We start from the raw sequence: 27,887 nt of genomic DNA, 5'->3' as shown, positions 1-27,887 counted from the left end.
GCTATCACGTAGCACGGGTTACAAACCAGAGATAACAACTCTGTTTGTTCTAGCTCTCAGCTTCCACCCTAACTCCCTGAAATCCTGCCTTACATTCCTATCCCTCTTTCTGCTTATGTCGTTGGTACCTATGTGGACCACGACTTGGGGCTGGTCACCCAGTCCCTTCAGGACCCCGAAGACAAGTTCCAAGACATCACGGACCCTGGAACCTGGGAGGCAACACACCAACCATGAGTCTCATTCGTTCCTAACAAACCTTGTATCTGACCCTCTAACTATTAAGTCCGCAATGACTCACTTCTCCTTTCCCTTTTTCCCTTCTGTACAACAGGGACAGACTCCATGCCAGAAGCCTGCACCCTACTGCATGCACCTGGAAAGTCGTTTCCTCCACCCCCCAACAATATCTAAAATGATATACTTGTTTTCAGGAGAACGACCACAGGGGATCCCTGCACTAATTGTTTTTTCCTCCTTTGATCAGTTACCCAGCTTTCTTCGTGCCTCGGAGTAACTGCTTCCCTGTAACTCTTATCTATCACAGCTTCTGTCTCCCAACTGATCTGAAGTTCATCCAGCTCTTGCTCCAGTTCCCTAACGCGGTCTTGGAGGAGTGAGAGTTGGGTGCACTTCTTGCAGGTGTACTTGGATGGGACTCTTATGGCGTCCCTCACCTCAAACATCATGCAGGAGGACCATTCCTCTCCCTACACTGCAATCCCTGATAGTCCCCTTATCAGAAAGTAAAAAAGAAGCTTGCCTGATGTGTCCCTGGTGTTTAAGGTTAGAGGAGATGGTTGGGTGGGAGGCCCTACAGAGAAATTTCAGAGTATTTTGGTGTACATCACAAATCACAAAAACTAGTATGCAGATGCAACAGGTTATAAGGAAAGCACATGGAATTTTGTCATTTATTGCTAAAGAAACAATATAAAAGTAAAAAAAATGTTGTTGGTCCAGACATTAGTGACAACACATTAGATTGATTGTAGAAATGACAGGTGAAGAGAGATTGAAAATTTTAGGCTTACATTTTGGAGTTTAGAAGAATGAGAGCAGATTTATTGAGGTATATAAGATAGAGTAGACACAGAGGTTGTTTCCTCTTGTAGGACAATCAAAAATAAGAGTTCACAGTTTTAGGAAATGAGGTAGCAGATTAAAAACATGAAGAGAATCCTCAAAGGGTTGCAAATTTGTGGAATTAATTCCCTCATGGGTAAGGTGAATGCAAGACATTGATTGATTGTCGATTTTCTTTAACTGACCACAATCCATTTCTATCCATTGTCAACATGCAGTATTTCTTGGTCAAATCAGATAAGAAACATATTCTTCTTGTCCCTAAATCAGGATGACATTGTTTTCATCTTCAGATCTGTAGCCTCTCAACAGGCTCACAACCTTCAGCAATTAATTTGATACAGCCATGCCGAAAAGTAGAGAGTCTGATTTCACCAATTCTATTTATTATACATATTATTTGAATGCTCTCCAGACCACAAAATCTAGAACAATTCTGTTTTGGAATTCCTTTTCCTGAAAGTGAACCATTATTTCTTCAAAACATTGTTTCACAGCTGCTAGTTCAGACCAGGTGATGGGAAGAAGTAAAGGTAGACTAGAATTTTTTTATCTCGAAATAGCAACTACTGATTCATTCACCTGTTTCAATATAATCTTGTACTGAACTACAAGCTTTTGCTCCTGGATAGCAGGGTAATAAGACATATTTTCAGGTGGAGATATTTTTCAAATCAGAACAATTTGCACTTATTCTGCTCAGAGACCTGACCTCTTATTAATCATGCATTTTGACTAAGTACTACAATTCAACAAAATTTAATGTCTACATTAAGTAATGACAAACTCACTGAATAACTATTATAGTATAATATTCTTGAGACTAACTTACAATGAATTTAATATACATCAATTGTGCAGGCCAAAAGGACTGAGCACAAGTACACTTTTGGCACAAGCAGTAGTTAGGAAACAGACAGAAATACAGAAAGCAAAATGCTATGGATGCTGGAGACCTGAAGTTAAAATAACAGAATGTGCTGGAGGACCTGAGCATGTTTAGAGGGAGAAACAAACTTAATGGTCCTGGTTGACTTCTTCTGTTCTGAAGAGTCGTAATTCGACAAAATGCTAACTCTGTTTCTCTCTCCATAGATGCTGCCAGTTGAATTTTTCCGACATTTATTATTACTTAATAAAAACGCACATGTCCTATCCAGCCAGTCATGTTGGTGCTTATTCTTAGTCCCATATGCTCATTCTTTCATCAGTAAAATTTGTTTATCACTTCCAACCCTAAAAGGTAAAGCAATGACAGAAATGTACAATATTTACAAACCAAAAGTAAAAATTGCAGCCATCCTATATGTCATTTGAAAGTAAGCCAGCCTAATGCCACTTTCTCACTTTTGTTCCATGGCCTTGTCGGTCACTTCAAGTGCACAGCCAAGTATTTCTAAATATGAGAAGTGTTTCTGCCCCTTCCATCCTTTCAGGCAGTGATTTCCAAATTAACATCACCCTCAGAAAACGTTTCTCAATTTTTCTCTAATTGTTCTGCCAACTGTTTTATATCTATGCCTTCTGGTATAGGCCTCTCTGCTCAGGAAAAATATATTTTCAATCCATTCTACCTTGGCTCTTTGATTATGTAAAGGTCAATTAAATCTTCTCTTACATTCTTTATTGTAAGAGAATCATGTCCAATCTTTACTTCGACCCAAAAATCTCCATTCCTGAAAACACTTAAAAATCTCTTCTTTCTGCTCTTTTGTGCAATCATATTCTTTCAGCAATGCAGTGCCCAGGACTTGCAATAGAGATCACATCCCATCTATAATATATATTGTTGTAGTATAATCTCAGCGTTTTGAGGGCATACAGTATATTTTACTGACAGCCATAACTATCATATTTACTTGTCCATATAACTTGGTAGATGTTGAGAGGGGGAATCTGTAGGCTTAGAAAGTAAGAGAATATGGCATTACTACTGGGGAGCTACTACATACCACTACCCGTAATGAGACAGGAAGGGACAGAGAATGTAAACATAGACAATCAGCAATAAATGGGGTCAAAATGAGAAAGAATGGTAAAAAGGCAAAATCAAATCACCCTTTATTTGAATATGCATAGTATTTGGAACAAAATTGATGCATTAACAGCACAAATATAGGTTTAAAGGGTATGATCTTATACTCATTATAGTGACATGGTTAGAAGGCGATTAAAATTGGGAACTCTATTAAGAGTATGAGTTTTAGATAGGCAGACAGGAAGGAAAAGATAGCTGGGTGGCATTGTAAATAGTGATGGATTAAAAATTATAGTAATAAGTTATCTTGAATTTAAAGATACAGAATCCCTATGGATAGAATAAAAAGAAGGAAAGATGATACTGGTATGAGTAATCTATAGACCCCTAACAATAGCTACATGATAGAACAAAGAATAAAGGAGCGCATGTAACAAAGGCAATACGTTATTCATAGGTACCTTAAAGTAGATTGGCATAGTCAGATTGACAGGAGATGCCAAGAGGAAGAATTTATCAAGTGCAACCAAGGCAGCTTCATTTATCGATATGTCGTGGATCTATTGGGTTTGAGGCAGATTTATTGAATGATCTCAGAATAAAATATTCCCTTGGAAACAGTGAACATAACATAGAAGAATTTAGCATTCACTTTAATGGGGTAAGTTTTAAAAACCAACAAAAGATGACCAAAAACATGGTAAAAGAGGGAGATAACAAACTTTGGAGTAAACTTGCAAGTGATTTCAAGATGGACAAAAAAGACTTTCCTGAAGTTAATAAAATGGACTAGAGAGCCCAAAGTTAATATAGGACCCATAGATAATGAGGCTCAGGAAATAAGCAAGGCCATATTCAACTGAGTATGGCATCAAGGAGACTTAGCAAAAAACTAGAAACAATGGGAATCAGGGAGCAAAATCTTTAACGGTTGGAGTCAAACCTGATAATAGGAAGATGCTCATGGTTGGTGAGGTTCAGTCATCTGAGCTCCCAGACATCTCTTCAGGAGTTCTTCAGTACAGTGTTCTAGGCCCTACCATCTTCAGCTGCGTCATCAATGACCTTCCCTTCATCAGAAGATAGGATATTCAGCGAAGCTCACTCTCTCAGCAGAACAGGTAAAGGCTGTTTGGCAGTGGCTGCTTGAAGGCTCGGTGACGTTTGTTTAACGGTTTAAATTTGAAAGATTTTTTGTTTAAAAAAGCGCGGAGCGGACCCAGAAGCTGGTGTAGCGCAAGCTTACCTGGGTAGGTTTTTTCCTATAAAGGCGTGCAGGAGGGGAACCCGAGGCACTACAGGGGTAGTGCCTCCCACCCGCCTTCCTCCTCTAACCTAATAATAAGACCTGTTGTGGTAAGCAGGTAAGTGCTGCATTTTGCTTGTTCTATTGTTTAGACCTAGTTTTTTTTAAAAAAGGTTACTTTTAGAGGGATGGCAGTGAAGGCAGTGCAATGTTCCTCTTGCAACATGTTTGAGGTGAGGGATGCCATGGTCGTCCCTGCTGATTACTCTTGCAGGAAGTGCACCCATCTCCAGCTCCTCCAAGACCGTGTTAGGGAACTGGAGCTGGAGTTGGACGAACTTAGGATCATTCAGGAGGCAGAGGGGGTCATAGATTGGAGCTTTAGGGAAGTAGTAACTCCAAAGATTGCAGACAGATTGGTGACAGTGAGGGGGACGGGGAGGAAGCAGCCAGTGCAGGGACCCCCTCCGGCCGTTCCCCACAAGAACAAGTATACCGTTTTGGATACTTGTGGGGGGGACGGCTTACCAGGGGTAAGCAATGGGGTTCAGGCCTCCGGCACGGAGCCTGTCCCCGTTGCTCAGAAGGGAAGGGTGGAGAAGAGCAGAGCAGTAGTTATTGGGGACTTGATAGTTCAGGGCACAGATAGGCGGTTTTGTGGGGGTGAGAGAGACTCACGTTTGGTATGTTGCCTCCCAGGTGCAAGGGTACGTGATGTGTCTGATCGTGTTTTCTGGGTCCTTAAGGGGTAGGGGGAGCAGTCTGAAGTTGTGGTCCACATTGGCACCAACGACATAGGTAGGAAGAGGGATGAGGATGTTAGGCAGGCTTTCAGGGAGCTAGGTTGGAAGCTCAGAGTTAGAACAAACAGAGTTGTTGTCTCTGGTTTGTTACCTGTGCCAAGTGATAGAGAGTTGAGTAATAGGGAGAGAGAGCAGTTAAATGCGTGGCTACAGAGATGGTGCAGGAGGGAGGGATTCCGGTATCTGGATAACTGGGGTTCTTTCTGGGGAAAGTGGGACCTCTATAAACAGGATGGTCTACACCTGAACCTGAGTGGTATCAGTATCCTTGGGGGGTGATTTGCTAGTGCTCTTTGTGGGGGTTTAAACTAACTCTGCAGGGGCATGGGAACTTAGACTGTAGCTTTAGGGTGCAGGACCTGGAGTGTAGGGAGGTTAGGAACATGGCATCAATCTCGAAGGAGGGTGCCTGTAAACAGGAACGTGGCTTGAAGTGTGTATACTTCAATGCGAGAAGTATATGAAATAAGGTAGGTGAACTTGCAGCGTGGGTTGGTACCTGGGATTTCAATGTTGTGGCTATTACGGAGACATGGGTAGAACAGGGACAGGATTGGCTGTTGCAGGTTCCAGGGTTTAAATGTTTTAGTAGGGCCAGAGGTGGGGGTAAAAGAGGGGGAGGTGTAGCATTGTTTGTCAAAGTATTACAGCGGTGGAAAGGACAATGGATGAAGACTCGCCATCTGAGGTAGTTTGGGCTGAGGTTAGAAATAGGAAAGGTGAGGTCACCCTGTTAGGAATTTTCTACAGGCCTCCTAATAGTCCTAGAAATGTAGAAGAAAGGATTGCGAGGATGATTCAGGAGAAGAGTGAAAGTAATAGGGTGGTTGTTATGGGGGACTTTAACTTTCCAGATATTGACTGGGAAAGCTATAGCTCGAGTACGTTAGATGGGTCGGTGTTTGTCCAATGTGTGCAGGAGGGTTTCCTGACACAATATGTAGACAGGCCAACAAGAGGTGAGGCCATACTGGATTTGGTTCTGGGTGATGAACCAGGCCAGGTGTTAGAATTGGAGGTAGGTGAGCACTTTGGGGACAGTGACCACAATTCGGTGACTTTTACTCTAATGATGGAGAGGGATATGTGTGCACTGCAGGGCAAGAGTTATAGCTGGGGGCAGGGAAACTATGATGCGGTGAGACATCACTTAGGATGCGTGGCTTAGAAAAGTAGGCTTCAAGGGAAGGGCGCAAACGATATGTGGAGCTTGTTCAAGGAGCAACTATTGAGTGTCCTTGATAAGTATGTACCTGTCAGGCAGGGAGGAAAGGGTCGTGTGAGGGAGCCGTGGTTTAATCAGGAATTGGAATCCCTTGTTAAAGGGAAGAGAGCGGCCTATGTAAAGATGAGGCGTGAAGGTTCAATTGGGGCGATTGAGAGTTATAAGGTAGCCAGGAAGGATCTAAAGAGAGAGCTAAGAGCAGCAAGGAGGGGACATGAAAAGTCCTTGGTTGGTAGGATTAAGGAAAACCCAAAAGCTTTCTATAGGTATGTCAGGAATAAAAGAATGACTAGGGTCAAGGATAGTAGTGGGAAGTTGCGTGTGGAGGCTGAAGAGATTGGGGAGACACTGAATGAATACTTTTCGTCAGTATTCACTCAGGAACAGGACATTGTTGCCGATGTGAATATTGAGTCACAATTAATTAGAATGGATGGCTTTGAGGTATGTAGGGAAGAGGTGTTGGAAATTCTGGAAAGGGTGAAAATAGATAAGTCCCCTGGGCCTGATGGCATTTATCCTAGGATTCTCTGGGAAGCAAAGGAGGAGATAGCGGAGCCATTGGCCTTGATTTTTATGTCCTCATTGTCTACGGGGATAGTGCCAGAAGACTAGAGGATAGCAAATGTGGTTCCCTTGTTCAAGAAGGCGAGTAGGGATAACCCTAGTAACTATAGGCCGGTGAGTCTCACTTCTGTTGTGGGCAAAGTCTTAGAGAGAATTGTAAGGGATAGGATTTATTAACATCTGGATAGGAATAATGTGATCAAGGATAGTCAGCATGGTTTTGTGAAGGGCAGGTCATGCCTCACAAACCTTATTGAATTATTTGAGAAGGTGACTAAGGAGGTGGACAAGGGTAAAACGGTAGATGTGGTGTATATGGATTTTAGTAAGGCATTTGATACGGTTCCCCATGGTAGGCTACTGCAAAAAATACGGAGGTATGGCATTGAGGTGAGTTGGAGGTTTAGATTAGGAATTGGCTGGCTGGTCAAAGACAGAGGGTAGTAGTTGATGGTAAAGGCTCATGTTGGAGTGCAGTTACTAGCTGTGTTCTGCAAGGATCTATTTTGGGACCATTGCTGTTTGTCATTTTTATAAATGACCTGGAGGAGGGGCTAGAAGGTTGGGTGATCAAGTTTGCAGATGATACAAAAGTCGGTGGAGTTGTTGACAGTGAGGAAGGATGTGGCAGGTTACAGTGGGATATAGATAAGCTGCAGAGCTGGGCAGAAAGGTGGCAAATGGAGTTCAATGTAGCTAAGTGTGAAGTCATTCACTTTAGTAGGAGTAACAAGAAGATGGGGTACTGGGCTAATGGTTGGATACTTGGTAGTGTGGATGAGCAAGAGGGATCTTGGTGTCCATGTACACAGATCTCTGAAAGTTGCCACCCAGGTAAATAGTGCTGTGAAGAAGGCATATGGCGTACTGGCTTTTATTGGTAGAGGAATTGAGTTCCGGAGTCCTGAGGTCATGTTGCAGTTGTATAAGACTCTGGTGCGGCTGCATCTGGAGTACTGTGTGCAGTTTTGGTCGCCATACTATAGGAAGGATGTGGAGGCACTGGAACGGGTACAGAGGAGGTTTACCAGGATGTTGCCTGGTATGGGAGGAAGATCGTATGAGGAAAGGCTGAGGCACTTGGGGCTGTTTTCATTGGAGAAAAGAAGGTTTAGGGGTGATTTGATAGAGGTGTACAAGATGATTAGGGGTTTACATAGGGTTGACCATGAGAACCTTTTTCCACGTATGGAGTCAGCTATTACGAGGGGGCATAGCTTTAAATTAAGGGGTGGTAGGTATAGGACAGATGTTAGGGGTAGATTCTTTACTCAGCGAGTCATGAGTTCATGGAATGCCGTGCCAGTAGCAGTGGTGGACTCGCCCTCTTTATGGGCATTTAAACAAAAATTGGATAGGCATATGGAGGATAGTAGGCTAGTGTAGGTTAGGTGGGCTTGGATCAGCGCAACATCGAGGGCCAAAGGGCCTGTACTGCGCTGTATTTTTCTATGTTCTATGTTAATATTCAGTACCATTCCTGACTTCTCAGCAGTCCACGTTCAAATGCAACAAGACCTGGGCAATATCCTGGCCCGAGCTGACAAGTGGCAAGTAACATTGACGCCTAAAATCCCAAGCAAAATGACCATGTCCAATAACAGGTATTAAACACAACACCTTGACATTCAATAGTATTGCCATCACTGAATCTCACACTATCATCCTGGGGGTTTCCATTGACGAGAAACTCAACTGCACTTGCCATATAAATTGTGGCTAGAAGAATAGGGCAGAGTCTAGGAATAGTGTGGCAAGTAACTCATGCCCTGACTCCCAAAATCTGCCCATCATCTACAAGGCACAAGTCAGGAGTGTCATGGAATACTCCCCATTTGCCTGGATGAGCGCACATAATCAGATATAACATAATCAGAGGGTTAGATAGGGTAGACAGTGAGACCCTTTTTCCTCGAATGGTAATGGCTAGCATGAGGGGACATAGCTTTAAATTGAGGGATGATACATAGAGAATAGATGTCAGATGTAGTTTCTTTACTCAGACAGTCGTAGGTGCGTGGAATGCATTGCCTGCAACAGAAGTAGACTCACCAACTTTAAGGGGATTTAAATGGTCACTGGTAGACATATGGACGAAATGGAATAGTGTAGGTTAGATGGGCTTTGGATTGGTTTCACGGTTCGGTGCAACATTAAGGGCCAAAGGACCTGTACTGTACTGTAATGTTCTATGTAACTCTAACAACACTCAAAAAGCTTGACACTATCCAGGGCAAAGCAACCCACTTAATTGGCATCACATCCACAAACATCCATTCTCTCCACCACTGATGCTCAGTAGTAGTAGTGTGTACCCTCTACAGAAATTCATCCAAAGTCCTTAGATATCACCTTCCAAACCCACAATCACTTCCACTTGGAAGGATAAGTGCAGCAGCTACAAGGCAACACCACTATGTGCAAATTTCTCTCCAAGCCACTCGCTGACTTGGAAGTATATCACCATTCCTTTAGTGCAAATTGGTTAAAATTCTGGAATTCCCTTCCTAATAACATTATGGGTCTACCTCCAGCACATGGACTGCAGCAGTTCAAGAAGGTGCTCACCACCACCTTCGCAAGGACAACTAAGGGTGGTCAATATATGCTCGCCAGTCAGGTATGTCTGTCCCACAAAAGACAAAAATAATAATAATGGAGAACGAAGAAATAGCTCATGACTCACAACAAAGATAAATTCCAATGAGGAAGGAGAATTCTGGGACGGAAATAAGCTAACCATGGTTAGACAAGTTTGATTCAGCTATTGCTACTTCCTAAAGTCTCTAATTTCTTCTGATCAATCACATGACTAACATTTGCGTCATCTTCAAACCTCTTAAGTATTTCACAACTATATCAGTGCTTTCCTTGCAAAAAACATTTTTGAATTAAAGATTTTTGGTTGCACAAAACTCACTCCAACAAAGATAATCCTGTTCCGCATTATCTCCAAGGTATCTATCCATACATCCCACTACGATTACAGTTTAGAGGGGAAGTTTGAAATTGTTTTGAAACATGCAAGTAAAATTTTAAACATTCCAACATGTGCATATATCAGAATAAGTAAAACAGGAAATGAAATAATTTAAAATGTTTAATGTAGACAAAGAATCAATAAGCTTTCAGAAATGTGACTTCAAAGATTTTTCTCACAAATTAATAAGGGACCTGACTTTTCCTTCAAACTTAAAATATACTAATTGCATAAAGTAGCTTTTAGCCACTTACTTTTCTGTAAAGTGATAACATTGTAATATATAAATCCCACAATAATTCACTGATGAGATACCCAATTGCAATGGTGAGTATGGTTTCAGTTACTTTGCTTGTAAATTAAGCATATTAAATCACAAAATTTCAAAATGAATATTGTCACAGAGGCTGAGCTGTGTGGCGTCCGGCACAAATCATTACCTTTCACTGCATATTTAATTTGTGAAATTTGCATGTTTGATTACAGATATGACCTCAAATGACAGTGATCACACATTTGGCTTTGCAGCTGTTAATTGGAGAAACAGTCCAATCACTATCTATTGACACTTTCTGCTAAATGCTTGTGAGATTAGCTGTTGAGGCCAGGATTTAACTTTCATATCCACCTCTTCAAATGGCGTGTCTATAGTCATTCAACAATCACTCAATACCCCAGCAAGTATCAGATGCTGTTAATAAAAGAAAGGGGAGAAAATAAACCTTCCACTCCAAACAAAAACTGCATAGTATGATCATTATGAAGGAAGACAAACAGCACGAATCATTTATCTGCGTTTACAATCCCATCAGCCAGAATACTGCATAACTATGCTTAAACTAAAAATACATACCTTGTTTACGTACATCATCCACCGCCACCAGAAGTTCCTCCTTCAGATCCTGACTCTCTTTTGCAATCTGGTCCCCCTTCTCTAAAAAATTCTGAGTTGCTTGTTCTACAGAAGCAGCCAGTACATGTGCTTTCTTGGATCGACCTTTCTTCTTACTTGATGGACCCTTGCTGCTTGTGTTCACAAGGGTAGTTACCTAAAGATGATGAAACCAAATTAAATAATTTATGGACAATGTAAATCTTGACAACTGACTGTATACTCCCAATGTTTTGCACAGATCTATATATTCAATCAAACTTTTTATGACAGAAAACATATTGCAGCATTCCTTCATGCTTACAGTTAAACATCAGACAAAGCTTTGTGCTGTAAAACTTCAACGGAAATGTTAATAAGGCTAATATTACTAATTCATAACACCAGTCTGGTTTCACCACAATTGAAATGGTTCCAAGATCATATGCACACAGACAGTACATGGGATACTGCATCATCTTAAATTACTGGAGGGAAAGTCATCTGCAGTTTCCCAAAGTATGATCTCAATGATCCTGATTAAATTGTTAAATCAATCCTCCTGCCTGTCAACCTCCAATAGCTTTCGATTAGATTAGATTACTTACAGTGTGGAAACAGGCCCTTCGGCCCAACAAGTCCACACCGCCCCGCCGAAGCGTAACCCACCCATACCCCAACCCCTTACCTACACTACAGGCAATTTAGGATGACCAATTCACCTGACCTGCACATCTTTGGACTGTGGGAGGAAACCGGAGCACCCGGAGGAAACCCACGCAGACACGGGGAGAATGTGCAAACTCCACACAGTCAGTCGCCTGAGGCGGGAATTGAACCCGGGTCTCTGGCGCTGTGAGGCAGCAGTGCTAACCACTGTGCCACCCTAAGCTTTCTTGTTCAATGTAGTTTGGTTCAATCATGTCAATATTTCCAGTCTCAGTTTTTCAACAACTGGAAACCAAGCTTGAACTACAATCACCTCCAAAATATACATCAAATGAAAAGGAGAGATTAAAACTAAATTGATTGGATTGTATAATGCCTTCACAAGATTAGAATATTGCAAATTGCTTTTCAGCACTTTCTAAATGGGAGTCACTGATGCAAGGTACAAAGCAATTCAATAAATAAACATTCTATATTTTAAACTTCAAAAAATAAGATAATTGATTAAAAGTATGTTCTTGAAAACTAAAAGTAAAATTTTCATTGCATGCATGGGTCAATTGGTAGCACACCAGCTTCTGAATCACAAGATTTCATGTTCAAGAATTCAGAGGTGGATCATGAAAATGAAGGTTACATCTAATGCAAAACTGAAAGAGCACTGAACAGCTACAGCTGCCATCTTTTTTGGTGAAATGTCAAACCAGACTTAGATGTCTGCTTGGATTTATGTAAAAGATCCTATGGCAACATGTCAAAGAACTGCAGGAGAGTCAACCCATGAATAAAGGCGAAATATTACAGACTCTGGAAATCTGAAACAAGTACAGAGATTGCTGTACTTGCTGTATTCAGCAGATGTAGTAGTATCTATGGTGAGTGAAATATAATTGAAATTTCAAATCTGGAATAACATTTCATATTTGTTGGGGAGTTAACACTGTTTCTCTGGCTAATATTTATCCCTCAAAACAACAACACAAACAAAAACTGGATTAACTAAGGTGTTCATTAAATAGCACCAATTACAGCATCTGCAGAAAAGAAGACATTTGAAATGATTTGATGTAAGATTATATTTAAATAACCTGCGTAGCAACAATGACACGGAGGTTAAATTGGTTGTTCAATTCTTTGAAAGTCATGATTCACAATTTTCAGATTCTTAATGGTTGGTGAAAATTTGTGCAAATCAAAGATCAGGAAAATAATGCATGTAAGTGGTCTGTAAGTGGCTCAATCAATTGTCAAATGAAACAGAAGTCTATCCTCCACAAAGCAGTGCTGAACCGAACACTAAAGGTATCATTTCCTTGGGTAGAATGTTAGCAATTCCACAATCACAATTACAAAATATGAAAATATAGCTGCTCAGGGAACATAATATCTGTCTGCTTACCCTGTACCAACAAAGCAAGAAATAATTGATCACAATTCAAGTTCAAAGCAATTTAGAAATATTATGGTAACTGCTATTGTACCACTGCCATCACTAACCCTCCTATTCTGCTCATTCTTCCTCCCATTTATTATTTGAAAGCAGATACATAACAACAGTTTCAATTGTTCCAGGTTCACACAGTATTTTGCAACATATGCATTTGGTTCTATACTAGGTCATAAGGTCAGAACAGGGTAATAGGATTATTAATGCAATGACAATTGAGACAGAGGGAGGAACTGAAGAAGAGAAGAACTTAACCATGTAATGCTCAATCCATGATGCTTTATCTCCCCTTTGTGATTCATATCAAGCACTGAAATATGGTTTATGTGTTTCAAATCTAGCTCCATTGTCTTTTTCAAACTGAACACTGCATAAAACTTTTATTCTCTAATATAAGAAGTTGTCATGTACTTGTGAGTAAAACAAGAGATGTAAATTTCTTGACACCTGAGAGTTTTGGTGCATTTTGATTGACATTAAAACTCTGAGGCATCCAAATATGGTCAGCAGGTCCTTTTTAAAATCATTTTTCAGTCCATCAAAGTCTCTGGCATTCAATTCAAATGATGAAAATTGAATATTGATCATCTATTTTCACCACATTTCAGATGCTTCCATGAAGTGGAAATTAGAGTCATAGAGATGCACATCATGGAAATAGACCCTTCGGTCCAACTCGTCCATGCCAACCAGATACCCTAACCCAATCTAGACCCATTTGCCAGCACCTGGCCCATATCCCTCAAAACCCTTCCTCTTCATATACCCATCCAGATGCCTTTTAAAAACTGCAATTATACCAGCCTTCACTACTTCCTCTGTCAGCCCATTCCATACGCGTACAACTCTGCATGAAAAAGTTGCCCCTTATGTCCCTTTTAAATCTTTCCTCTCTCACCCTAAACCGATGCCCTCTAGTTCTGGCTCCAACTCAGGGAAAATACTTTCTCTATTTATCCTATCCATTTCTGTGATACTTTTTTTGTTTGTGGATCAGCTGTGATTTCAGTAGTTTTGGATAATGTGCCCAAGAAATTTGATCTTTGGTTTTGCAAGTAAACACTTCAGATTCCATATTATACCTGCATTCTGTAGGATTTACTGACTGTTTTCACTCTTTGGTCCTGTTCTTTTTTTTAATGGATCCATTTATTAATGATATCCATGTGGCATGTTACATAGTCAATGCATTCCAATGTCTTGTTTTTATTATTCTTTCATGGAACATGGTTGTTGCTAGCTGGCCAGCATGTATTGACTGTCCCTAGTTGCTCCTCAGAAGCTGGTGGCAAGAACTAGTATGTTTTAGGTAGACCCACAATGCCCTGAGGGAGGGAATTCCAGGATTTTGACACTGCAACATTGAAGGAAGCACAATATTTTTCCAAGTCAGGACGATGAGTGGCCTGGAGGGGAAATTGTAGGTAGTGGTATTCCCATGATTGCTTGTCCTTGTGCAGAAGACATAGGAGCAGAATTAGGCCATTTATTTTTAAGAAGATAGCTATCTCTCCCTCACCTTTTGCTGTTCAGTAGATTATCATTAAATTTGAGAGTCTGCAGGTGAGAAACCTTAGCCTGAACTAGCAAAGTATTAGATTAGATTAGATTCTCTACAGTGTGGAAACAGGCCCTTCAGCCCAACAAGCGTTTGATAAGGTTCCCAATGATAGACTATTACAGAAAATATGGAGGCATGGGATTGACAGTGATTTAGTGATTTGGTTCAGAAATTGGCTAGTTGTAAGAAGACAGAGGGTGGTGGCTGATGAAAAATGTTCATCCTGGAGTTCAGTTACTAGTGGCGTACCACAAAGATCTGTTTTGGGGCCACTGCTGATTGTTATGTTTTTAAAAAACCCTGCATGAGGACTAGAAGGATGGGTTAGTAAATTTGTGGATGGAACTAAGGTCGGTAGAGTTGTGGATAGTGCCGAAGGATGTTGTAGTTTAAAGAGGGGCATTGATAAGCTGCAGAGCTGGGCTGTGAGGTGGCAAATTGAATTTAATGCAGAAAAGTGTGAGGTAATTCATTTTGGAAGGAGTAAAAGGAATATAGAGTACTGGGCTAATGGTAAGATATTTGGCAGTGTGGATGAGCAGAGAGATCTCAGTGTCCATGTGCATCAATTCCTGAAAGTTGACACCCAGGCTGATAGGGTTATTAAGAAGGCATATGGTGTGTTAGCTTTTATTGGTAGCAGGATTGAGTTTCAGAACCATGAGGTCATGTTGAGCTGTACAAACCTCTGGTGCGGCCGCACTTGGAGTATTGCGTACAGTTCTGGTCGCCACCTTATAGGAAGGATGTGGAAGCATTGGAAAGTATGCAGAGGACATTTAACAGGATGTTGCCTGATATGGAGAGATGGTCTTATGAGGAAAGGCTGAGGGACTTGAGGCTGTTTTCATTAGAGAGAAGAAGGTTGAGAGGTGACTTAATAGAGACATACAAGATGATCATAGTATTAGATAGGGTAGATAGTGAGAGCCCTTTTCCTCAGTTGGTGATGGCCAGCATGGAGAGATATAGCTTTATATTGAGGGGTGATAGATATAGGAGAAATGTCAGAGTAGTCAGAGTGTAGAACACCCTGCCTGCAATGGTAGTAGACTCGCCAACTTTAAGGGCATTTAAATGGTCATTGGATAAACATATGGATAATAATGGAATAATGCAGGTTAGATGGGCTTCAGATTAGTTTCACAGGTCGGTGCAACATCGAGGGCCGAAGGGTCTATACTGCGCTGTAATGTTCTATGTACTATGACCCTACACCATTAACTCTTACTTTGCACAAAAGATTTTTTTTAATTGAAAGCTTGTAAAATCTTCTGGAAATAAAGTACAGTACATTAATGTGCTCCACTTTATCCATAGACCATGTTACTCCATCGATGAATTCCAATAATTCAGTTAAACACAATTTTTCTTGCACAAAACTCTACTGACTCTTTTACAATTATCTTTCAGTTTTCCAAGTACCAAGTTAAAACTTCCTTAATCAGCAAATCTAACTTATTTTCCATGATAAATATCAAGCTACCTGGTTTAAAGTATCCTCCTTCTGAAGGAAAGGATTATATTTGCTACTTTCCTGTACAATGGAACCTTTCCAAACATCCATGAATTTTGGAAACTTAACATTAACTGGAGTCATGATTCACTGGAGTAGCTCTGGAAATCAAGCCTTACCATTCTTAAAGTTGTCACAGAATTTAAAGATTTTAAAACAAGTCCACAAAATTTTTCAATTTACCTGACTTTCATATACAAGTTGATAGAAATCAATCTATTCTGAGGAAGGGTTACTGGACCCGAAACGTTAACTCTGATTTCTCTTCACAGATGCTGCCAGACCTGCTGAGCTTTTCCAAAAAATTCAGTTTTTGTTTCTGATAGAAATCAAGGACCATGTATGACTAACTTGATTGAATTTTTCAAACATAAATGACCAAGTGTGCAGATGAGGGCAATGCTTTTAATGTACTCTACTTGGACTACAGCAAGGCTTTTGATAAGGTCAGACATGCAAGACTGATAGCAAAGGTAAGACCCTTGGGATACAAAGAAATTTGGCAAATGGGATCCTTAATTGCTTAGTAGCAGCAAGCAAGGGTGATTTTTGAGGGGTGTTTTTCCAACTCAATTCTGTGTCCAGCGGGGTCCCACAGGGATTGGTTTTGTAGTCTTTGCTATTTGCAGTTTATATTAAATAATTTAGATTTGACCAATGCAGACAACACAAAAATTGGTGGGGTGGTAAACAGTGAAGAAGGTAGCCTTAGATAACAAGACGATTACAGATGAGCTAATCCAGTGGGCTAATCAATGGCAAATGGAATTCAATCTGGATAAAGGTGAAGTGATGCACTTGGGGGACAAACAAGACAAGGGAATATATGGTGAATGGCATGGTCCTGGGAAGCAATGAGGATCAGAGGGAGATTGGTGTACTTGTACACCAGTCCCTTAATGTCTATCAGGACTAGCGGATAAAGTTGTTAGAAGGCATATAGTATACTTGCCTTTATTGGTCGAGGCATAGAATTTAATGTTGGTGAGGCTCCAGCTAGAGAATACTGTGTGCAGGTCTGGAATCTATATTTTTGGATAGACGTGATAGCACTGGAGAGGATGCAGAGGGGATTTACTAGGCTGTTGTCTGGGCTGGAGAGTTTCAGTGTTGAAGAGAGAATGGACAGACTGGGGAAGTTTTCCTCAGACCTGTATAAAACTGAGAGGCATGGACAGGAATAGGCAGTAAGAAACTGTTCTCTTTGATGGAGGAATCAATGATTTAAGGTAAGATTTAAGGTAAGGGGCAGAATGTCCAGAGGAGATGTGAAGGAAAAAACTTTTCTTCCAGAGGGTGGTGGAACTCTGGAGCTCACTGTCTGTAAAGGGTGGTGAGAACCTCCAATTTATATATAGATGCACACTGGCGATGTGAAGGTATACAAGGCTATGTACCAAGTTCTGGAAAACAGGATCAAAATAGCCAGTTGGTTGTTTTTGACCTGCGTTGATGTGATTGGCCAAAGGGTCTTTTCCTTGTGTAGATCTCTGACTTGAATCAATATGAAATTCCTCAACTTACTCAATTTTCAAATTCAGATTGATAGAAATCACAGACCAGGTTTCTGCCGTTAACAGGCATTACTGTTTACTACAAGTAATTACATTATAGTGACAAGTAAGCAGTTACAAACTGTCAGCATATAACAACACACATTAAAACTAACACCCTTAACCTGTTTAATCTTTGTTATTTTAGTAATTTCTTGTATTCTGATCAGTTATCTGACCTGCCACTCACTTTTGTTCAATTACATGCTCTTTCAATAAACTAGATGCTTTCCTTAACTTAGATATCTTACTTCAGAACTTTTTTTCTTAGTAGGACTATACTTCTCTACTGATCAATCTCTCAAGTAATATCTCAGTTCATTTTATGCAACTCATCTTTTGTGCCTACATAATTGCCCTTATTTAAGTTTAAAATACTAGTCTTGGATCAACTCTTCTCTCCTTCAAACTGTATGTAAAATTCAATCATATCATGATCGTTGATACATACAATGCTCCAACTTTGGAGGCCATTAATTAATCCAGTCACACTTTACCAATTCTCTCTGATCACTCAAAGTATGGCTCTGAGAAATTCTCATCCAGACTACTATTACCAATCTGATTTTTCCACTTTCTCCAGATTAAAATCACCCATGATTATTGTTGCCTTGTTATAAAAAATACAATATTTATTTTTGTATATTGCTTCCTACATTGTGGTTACTGTTCAAGGTCCTATAGATCAAGGGCCTATATTCTTCATGTCCACAGAAACTTTTAAAGGTTTTGTTTATTAAGGTAGTGCCTAACTTCAATCTTACTTGTACCAATGAACACAACCACTGAATTGTCCCCTTTCCATTCCGGCTCCTTCTCCAGCCCACACCCTGGCACTGTGGATAACACATTGTTTATTTCAGCAAAGATTGATTGAAAATCCATGCAACAATGTCAATCACCATCATTCTACTGTTCCCTACTACCAAAATAATCCATCTTACTTCCCTCCCACCCAACCTCAGTAGCTTCCAGTATCACGGTGCCATGGCTAGTTTGTTCATCCACCATGAAACTCTCACCCAAACAAACTAAAAAATCTTGTGTTGAACAATTTAAAAGGCTGGGGCTACTATCCTCTGCCCAATGGGTTCCCCTAACTGCCTTAATTACAGTATCAACATAAATATAGTCCTGTCATAGCAGACAACAGAAGCAGTGCCATAAAAAGTTCAACATTGTGGCACTTAAAGGCCCTGAAAAAATAACCACATACACCCAACTCCTCTCCACAAACCTAGCAACCCTGGGCGCATACCTAGTCACAGGATCTCAATAGTCTCCGATGATGGGAGTATTAAGAGCAGACCAATAAAGATAAAAAATTCAATTGGCCACTCAACCAGTAAATAGCAAGATTGATTTGAAGAGAATGATCATGAGATCCAGGAACTGTTAAGCCAGAAGCGCATAGCATCTCTGAGTGTAAAAAAGCAATCGCACTCAGAAGACAAAGTGCAGATCTACAGGCGACTGAAATGAGAGGTACAAAAACAAACCAGCAACGTAATGGACAGATGGTGGGTGGAGAAAGCACTGGAGGCCCAACAAACAATTGACAGCCATAACATGTATGGTTCCTTCTAAGCTGTCAAGGCCACATATGAACCAAACACCAAGGCCCACACCACTGCTAACCAAGGATGAAGTGACACTTATTAAAGATAAAGAGGCCATCAAAAAACACTTGGGGGGAACACTTCAGAGACCTCCGCAACCAGAGCTCTGTCACTGATCCGAGCATTCATGAACGCATCCTGCAGCGTACTACACGCCATGCCTTGACAGAAGTAAGAAGTAACACAACACCAGCTTAGTCCAACAGGTTTATTTGAAATCACAAGCTTTCAGAGTGCTGCACCTTTGTCAAGTGAAGTGACAAAGTGATACTTCACCTGACAAAGGAGCAGCACTCTGAAACTTTGTGATTTCTAATAAACCTGCTGGACTATAACTTGGTGTCATGTGACTTCTGATTTTGTCCAGCCCAGTCCAATAATGGAACCTCCACATCACTGCACAAAGTAGAGAAGGCCTTCTACCAGTTTCAGATCAAGGAGAGAATTCAGGGAATGCTCGAGATGCTACAGTCATGAATATTTTCAAAACAAGTGAACAAGTCCAACTGTTGCAATTATAGAGGAATCTCCCTGCTGTCGACAATTTGAAAAGTCCTTGGACAGGTCCTCCTTAAACGTCTCCATCCTGTGGCTGAGGAACCACTCCCAGAGGCTCAGTGTGGCTTTTAGCCACAGAGGGGCACAATGGATATGATTTTCACTGCATGACAGTGAGGAAAAATGCAGAGAACAGCACCTACCTCTGCATGGTCTTCTTGACCTTTGACACAGGCAATCAGGAAGCATTATAAAGCATCCTTCTCTGCTTTGGTTCCATCATGAAATTTGTCACCATCTTTTGCCAACTCCACATTGACATGGAAATCGTGGTAATGACAAATTGCTCCATCGTCAACCCACTCCCCATTCAGACCAGTGTTAAGCATCGGCCCAATACTGTTCTCAATCTACCTCACTGCAATGCTTCACCTCACTGTTGACAAGCTCCCTGTTGGAGTGAAGCTAACTTACAGAACCTGTGGGAAATTATTCAACCTCTGCCACTTTCAAGCCAAAATCAAAGGCACCTCAACTAGTATCATCGAGCTGCAGTATACAGATGATGCTTGTGGATGTGCAATCTCCATAGACATACTCCAGATCATCATCAGCACCTTTACAGAGACATATGAGAGTGTGGGTCTCACCCTGAATACCTGCAGATGAAGGTCCTTCATTAACTTGGCCTAGCATTGTGGAGCAAATCCCCGATCATCAAGGCCCATGGAAAGAGCTTTCAGAAAGTTTGACCACTTCCAATATCTGGGAAGTGTCCTATCAGCCAAAGCAGCTATTGAAGAGATCCAGCATCACCTCCAGTGTGCTAGCGCAGTCTTTGGCCACCTGAGGGAAAGGGTGTTCCAGAAGAACAACATCAGACCTGACACCAGGAACAAAGTTTATAGAGCTGTGGTGGTTCTTGCTCTCCTATATGGCTCTGTAACTTGGACCGTCTACAGCAGACACCTCAAAGCACTGGAGCAGTACCACCAACATTTCCTGCGCACGATCCTGCAAATCCGCTGGAAAGACACATATACCAACACCAGAGTTCTCGACCAGGCCAACATCCCCAGCATCAAGGCACTGACCACCCTTGATCAGCTACATGTCTTGCACCTGAACAACAAGAGACTCCCCGAGTAGGTGCTCTACTCCCAGATTCAAACAGCAAGCAAGCCCCAGATGGACAGAGGTAGCACTTCAGTAAGACCCTCAAGGTCTCACTAGCTAAGTGGGTTGCATTCTCAGACACCTGGGAAACGCTGGCCTAAGACTATCCAAAGTGGAGAATCCAGGAAGGCATCAAGCAACTCAAGAATTGCCATTGGGGAAAAGAAATGGAAGCCAGGCAAAAACAGTGCAAGAAGCGCACTGCCACATCACTATCCCAATCCCTGTTCCTATGACCAGCACCTGTCCCAAGAGCCCACAGAAGCTGTATCGGTCTGTACAGCCATCAAAAGACTCACCCTGAGAGTGAAAGAGTTATCCTCAGTGCTCTATTCCTGATGAAGGGCTTTTGCCCGAAACACCAATTTTCCTGCTCCTTGGATGCTGCCTGACCTGCCGTGCTTTTCCAGCACCACTCTGATCTAAACTGTGCCTATTGCCAATGATCATTTACAGTCACATCCTCCTGTCGCTGACCATCAATAAAATCTGGAGTAAAGCACCTCCTGGAGTAAAACGTCCAGGTAACTTTAACTTTCCCTGAAATGCCAATGTCTACAACTTGGCCCTACTTCAGCAACTGAGCCAAAGTTCCAACAACCACTAGCACTTACTTCAAATGTATTTGCCCTGGATCTCACACACATCAAGATGATCCCACATTCTTCGACTGCAGCACATCAACTGCCCTGCCATCTCTAAATTTTTATTATTCATTCATGGGAAGTGGACGTCAATGGCTGGACCAGCATTAATTGCCCAACCCTAGTTGCCAGAATGGAATTAAGGAATCATACAGTGCAGAAAAGGTCCTTAGCTATCAAGTCTGCACCGGCAATAACTAACACTAAAGATGCACTAATCTCAATTTCCTATACTTGTCCCATATCCATGACTGTTACAATATCTCAAGTGCTCATCCAATTTTTTTAGCCTCCACCTTCCCAGGCAGTGCCTTCCAGATTCCCACCACCCTGAATGAAGAAGCCTTTTTTGTCAAATCCCCTCTGAATCTCCAGTCCTGATCCTTAAACTATGCCCCCTTGTGATTGACCCCACAACTAAGAGCAACAGCTACTCACTACTCACTCTACCATACCCTTCAATCTTACATCTCAACTATGCCTTCCCTCAGCCTTCTCCACTCTAAAGAAAACAATCCAAGCCGATCAAGTCTCTCCATATAGCTCAATTGCTCCATCCCAGTTAACATCTTGGCGAACCTCTTCTGTAACACCTCCAGCACTACCACAAAGGAGTCAAAACTTTTTGTCAGAGCACCTGCGATTTCCTGCCTCGCCTCCCACAGCAGCTTGTGATGCAATTCACCCGGACCCTGAGATTTGTCAGTTTTTAAGCCCAGAGCCTCCAATATTTAGATATTAGCAAGGTGGTGGTGCGTTGCCTCCTTGAACCACATGTAGTCCATAGTGGAGGTACAGTCACAATGCTGTAACCTATGATGCTGTAATATAAAGTTAATACACAGTCTATACAGAGGTGGAAAAAGGAAAACAGAAATAGTCAATTTGCCCTTTGTACCTGCTCTGTTGTTCTTTATCTTCATGGCTAATCATCCAACATAACAGCCCGTTCCCGGTTCCCCGCCCCACCCACAGCCTTTCATCTCTTTAGCACCAAATGCTATATTCAACTCCCTCTTGAAATCATACAAATGTTTTGGCTTTAACCACTTTCCCTAGTAGTGAATTCCACAAGCTTACCACTGTTCAGTAAAATAAATTTCTCCTCATAAAAACCAAAGAACTGCAGATGCTGGAAATCAGAAATAAGAACAAATTGCTGGAAAAACACAGCAGGTCTGACAACATCTCTGGTGAGGAAGCAGAGTTAGCATTTCATGTCCAGTGACCTTTCTTCATAACTGAAGAACTCCAGCTCTGAAGGGTCGCTGAACCCAAAACATTAACTCTGCTTTCTCTCCACACATCTCATCTCAATCCTAAATCATTTACCCCATGTCCTTAGATTGTGACCTCTGATTCTGGACCCCCTACCATCAGGAACATTATTCCCACATCTATCCTGTCTAGTCCCACTAAGATTTTATAGGTTTGGATGGAGATTCTTCCCCACCCCCATACTTCAAAACTCCAGTGAATATAATCATGGCTGATTGAACCTCACCTCACTGTGTCAGTCCCACTATTCCGGGAATCAGTCTGGTAAACAAAAGCTGCACCCTCTCTATGACAAGACTATTTCTTCCTCAGATAAGGAGACAAAAACTACACACAATATTATAGGTCTAGAGTCACCAAGGCCCCATATAATTGAAGCAAGACATCCCTACTTCTGTGCTTGAATCTTCTTGCTATAAAAAACATACCATTTGCCTTCTTTATCCCCAACTGCACCTGCATGCTTACCTTCACTTACTGGTATATCAATACACACAGGTCTTGTTGCACATATCCCTCTCAATGTATGGCCAGATGATAAACTGCTCTTTCTGTTTTTGTTACCAAAGTGGATCATTTCACATCTGCATCTGCTGTTTATTTGTCTACTCAGCTTGCCTAAATCAAATTGAAGTATCCGTTTCACAGCTACCCTCCCAATAGTTTTGTATCATCTGCAAACTTGGAGATATTACATTTATTTTTCTCATCTAAATCATTAACACATAGTGTAAATAGCTGTGGTCCTAGCACTGATCCCTACAGTACCCCACTAGTCACTACCTGCTATTTGGAAAAAAAAATGTATTTACTGTTTCCTATCAGCATCTAGTTTTGCATCCATCTTAAGGTTTGAAACTTTCAGCTTTATTTCTTTATTTTCTACTTTAAACAAAAGGAGGTGTCACTGGTGTACAATTACTGAAATGTTTAACTTTGAACTTGTTCTTTCTTTCTACCATATTCTTGATATTCTGTATCAAGTATCTTGAGCCTAAGATGGCGCCTTGTGTGGCACCATTATACACTTTTCACCATACTCCTGTACTTTTGTTCTTGAGTACATATGGCAAGAAAAGGAAAATTCAAAAATCTTAACACATTACCCCAAATTCCATGCAACTTAATTTTACACACTGATCTGTCATGTGGGACTTTGTCAAAGCCTTCTGAAAGCCAAATAAAATGCATCCACTTGCTCCTCCTTATCAACTCTACCAGTTAGAATCATATGACCCTTTGGGTCATTAGTTACATTCTCAAAGAATTCCAATTGATTTGATAAGCATGATTTCCCTTTTGTAAATCTGTGTTGACTTTGTCTGATCCCATCACTATTTTCCAAGTGCTTTGCTACAGAATCTATGATAATGAATTTTAGCGTTTTCCCCCCCAGCGATGTCAGGCTGACAGTTCTGATTAGATTAGATTAAATTAGATTAGATTCTCTGCCTCCATTTAAATAGAGGGGTTACATCAGCTAGGTAAAAACAATGACTGCAGATGCTGAAAATCAAATACTGGATTAGTGGTGCTGGAAGAGCACAGCAGTTCAGGCAGCATCCAACGAGCAGCGAAATCACATCAGCTGTCCTCCAATTTGCAGGAACTGTTCCACAGTCTATAAGTGATTGGAAGTTGACAACGAGTGCATCCACTATTTTAAGGGTGACTTCCTTATGTACAATGAGATGGAGATTATCAGGCCCTGGTGATTTATTGGCCTTCAATCCCATCAATTTCCCCAACTAATTTCGCTACTAACACTAATTTCCTTCCGTTTTTCTCTCACTCTAAACACAATTTCCCAAGATTACTGGTATTTGTATCCTCCTTTGTAAATAGGTCCAAAGAATCGACTCAGATGAGCAGTCATCTCATTGTTCCCCATTACAAACTTCCCCATTTCTGACTGTAAGGAGCCTGCCTTCATACTGATTGGAACAAGGTCAGCCAGCTGGACCTCATAAAATGAGTTCCCTGATTGGGACTGTTAATCAGTCCAAAAGGGAGCCCTTGCTGACATATTAAAAAGCGAGACTGAGGTGCTGACACTTTAGTTCTGCCTCACAGACAGCACAAATGTCAAGGCTGTTTATGTGTAAATAAAGAGTAACTTGGTGACAGATGTCACTTCTGTGGAGTTACTTTAGCCTTTACCAACCTTTCCTCTTCATATACCTATAAAACTACTACAGTCACTTTTTATGTTGCCTGCAAAGTTACTCTCATACTATCTTCTGTTTCTTAATCAATTCCTTTGTCCTCCTTTGCTAAATTCTAAACTGCTCCAATTCCTCAGGTCTCTTTCTTTTCTGGCCAATTTCCATACACCTTCCTTGGATATAATACTGACTCCAATTTCTCTTGTAAGCCACAGTTTAGCCACTTTTCCTGTTTGACTTTTGTGATGAGCAGGATTGAATAACTGTCAGTTCAATAATGCACTCTTGGAATGTTTACCATTGCTTTTCTGTCACCATCCCTTTAAGTAATATTCCCTAATCTACCATAGCAAGCTCCTGTTTATACCATCATTATTTCCTCTAATCTAAAACAGACCCAAAATCTCAACTATGTGTTCTCCACCTTAATGAAAAATTCTATCATATCATGGTTCCTCATCCCCATGGGACCTCAGTCAAAATGCATGGAGCTGGAAAAGCACAACAGGCCAGGCAGCATCCAAGAAGCAGGAGAGTCGACATTTTGGGCATAAGCCCTACTTCCTGATGAATGGCTAATGCCCAAAATGTCAGTTCTTCTCTCCTTGGATCCTGTCTGACATGCTGTGTTTTTCCTGCGCCATGCTTTTTGACTCTGATCTCCAGCATCTGCAGGCCTCACTTTCTCCAATGGGATCTTGCACAACTAGATTATCAATTATTCCTTTCCCATTAAACAGTACACAGTTTAGGACGGCCTGCTCTCTAGTGTGTTCCTCAATGTAATAACCATCTCATATACAGTCCAGGAACTTTTCCTCTATGGGCAAAGTAAATTTGTAATAATATCAATGTATATGCAGATTAAAGTCATCCATAATTACAAATTTTCCTTTTTCGCATGCATCTCTAATTTCCCACTTAATGCCATTCCCTAAGTCGATATAAAATTTTGGGAATCTATATAAAATCCCCATAAATAATTTTTGCCTCTTGGTGATTCTCATGTCAACCCATACAGATTCCACATAATCACAGCTAATACCCTTAATCACAATTGCATTATTTTTTCTCTTTAACCAAAAGCGCAACTCCACTGCCTTTTCCCTTTTTATATGCCCTTCTTAAATGATGAATATCCCTGGATGTTCCATTCCCATTTCCAGTCACCATGCAGCCATATCTCCATAATTATACCTGGCTTCATCTTTGTGCAATTAACTTATCCACTTTATTGTGAACACTCCTTCTGACTCCATTCACAGGTTCGCTTTCTCCTGCTACTTTAAAGCCTCGCAACAATTTCTTGCAAGTACTCCCCTCGAACATCAGTCCCAGTTCTGCCCAGGTGCAACTTCTCTAATTCATCTAGTGGTCCCACCTCCCCAGAACTGGTCCCAATGCCAGAAGGCATTGAGGAATGTCAGATTCTAATGAACAGTGAAGGAGGTTCGAGGGACTTACTTCTGTTCCTATCCCCTTATTATGGTCCCAGGCATCTGAAACTTTCCCCCTCGTACCATCTCTTTAGCATCATATTCATCTGGTATTTCCTGCTATTTCTACGAAGTAGTAACACTTAGATTGCGACTTCTGAGGTCCTATTTTTCAAGTTACTTCCTAACTCATCCAAAAATTTTTTCGCAGAGCCAGTAAGCTTTGTAATACTGATAAAACAATACAGTATTTACAATATAATAAATTGTTTCTAAAATGATCAATTACTGAGATAGCTTCTTCCTCTGTCGCATTTGATTTCTAATTTTGTGCAGAAGGCTGAAAGTAAAGGTCCTCCCTCCACTTCACCAAATTCCCCACACAGCACATGTTACTTCCCACAGTAAATCTCATTTAAAACCAGTTCTACCTCCAAATGCACCAAATTCCCTCTTTGTACCAAATTCCCAAATACACTCACTCAGTCTGCCTCACCTAGTATGAAAGTGTCCTGCCTGATCATTTGCTTTAAAAGCCTTTTTTTTATTTTTAGATTTGATGAGTCAATGATCAGCTGAGCTTCTTGCTACAGAAATCAACATCAACTCAGGCACCTATTCAGGTGAGCAGTTTCCATACATTGATAGATAACTCCAAGTTCAGGCAGCTATCAGTAAAATTAGGATATTTTGACTCATTTGAAATCTGTTATGCTTCTAGAAATGGATAAAAAGAAAGACAGAGTAGCTGAAATGAATGTTCCTCCTTCAAAGGATAAGAATGGGGAGTTAGTAATAGGGAACACAGAAATGACAGAGACAACAAATCAATATTTTGGCTGTTTTCACAGTGGAGATCACTCACTGAAACTGTACCACTAGTAAAAAGTAATGTAAAGATTATAGAAATGGAGGAACTTAGAACAATCACCATGACTCAGAAAAAAGTATGAGCAAACAATTAGGATTAAAGGCAGACAAGTCCCTGGGGCCTGATGACCTACATCGTAGGCTCTTAAAGAAGTGGCAGCAGTGATAGTGGATCCATTGGTTATAATATTTAAAAATTCCCTCTATTCTGAAAATATTCTGCTGGAATGAAAAAATGCCCTTGCTTAAAAACACAAAAAGGCAGAAAGTAGGAAACTGTAGATTAAGTTGGTTTAACATCTGCCATTGGGAAATTTGATATCTATTACAAAGGATGTATTAACAGGACATTTGGATAGTCAAAACATAACTGATCAGAGTCAGCATGGTTTATGAAGGGTAAATCATGATTAGCTAACTTGCTAGACCTTTTCTGAGATGTAACAAGCAAGTAGATAATGGGGTTCCAATAGATGTCGTAGATCTGGATTTCAAGAAGGCATTTAATAGGGTGCTGCAAATAAGGTTAATACACAAGCTAAGATCACACAGGGTTAAGGGTAATATACTGTCTAGGATAGAGGATTGGGAAACCAACGGAAAGCACAGAATCAAAGAACATGGATCTTTGTTCTGATTGGCAAGCTGCAACTTGTAGGGTTCCATTGGATTTGCTCTTAGGGCCACAAACAAGCTATT

General features: G+C 40.9%; 1 protein-coding gene across 3 annotated transcripts in view; it reads right to left on the bottom strand.

Annotated features, from left to right (window-relative positions):
• ctnna2 (catenin (cadherin-associated protein), alpha 2) overlaps positions 1–27,887 on the bottom strand; it is a 1,236,619-nt gene that overhangs the window by 1,102,029 nt on the left and 106,703 nt on the right. For all 3 annotated transcript variants that reach the window (XM_072576926.1, XM_072576917.1, XM_072576908.1), the window contains one exon: positions 10,739–10,934. In XM_072576926.1, the coding sequence (XP_072433027.1) occupies positions 10,739–10,934 (196 nt within the window). The remainder of the gene's footprint in view (positions 1–10,738; positions 10,935–27,887) is intronic.

This window comes from Chiloscyllium punctatum, chromosome 1 (assembly GCF_047496795.1).
Source record: "Chiloscyllium punctatum isolate Juve2018m chromosome 1, sChiPun1.3, whole genome shotgun sequence".
In the NCBI taxonomy this organism is placed as follows: Eukaryota; Metazoa; Chordata; class Chondrichthyes; order Orectolobiformes; family Hemiscylliidae; genus Chiloscyllium; species Chiloscyllium punctatum.
Note: the sequence above shows the minus strand (reverse complement) of the source record. Positions and strands in the feature narration are given on the sequence as shown.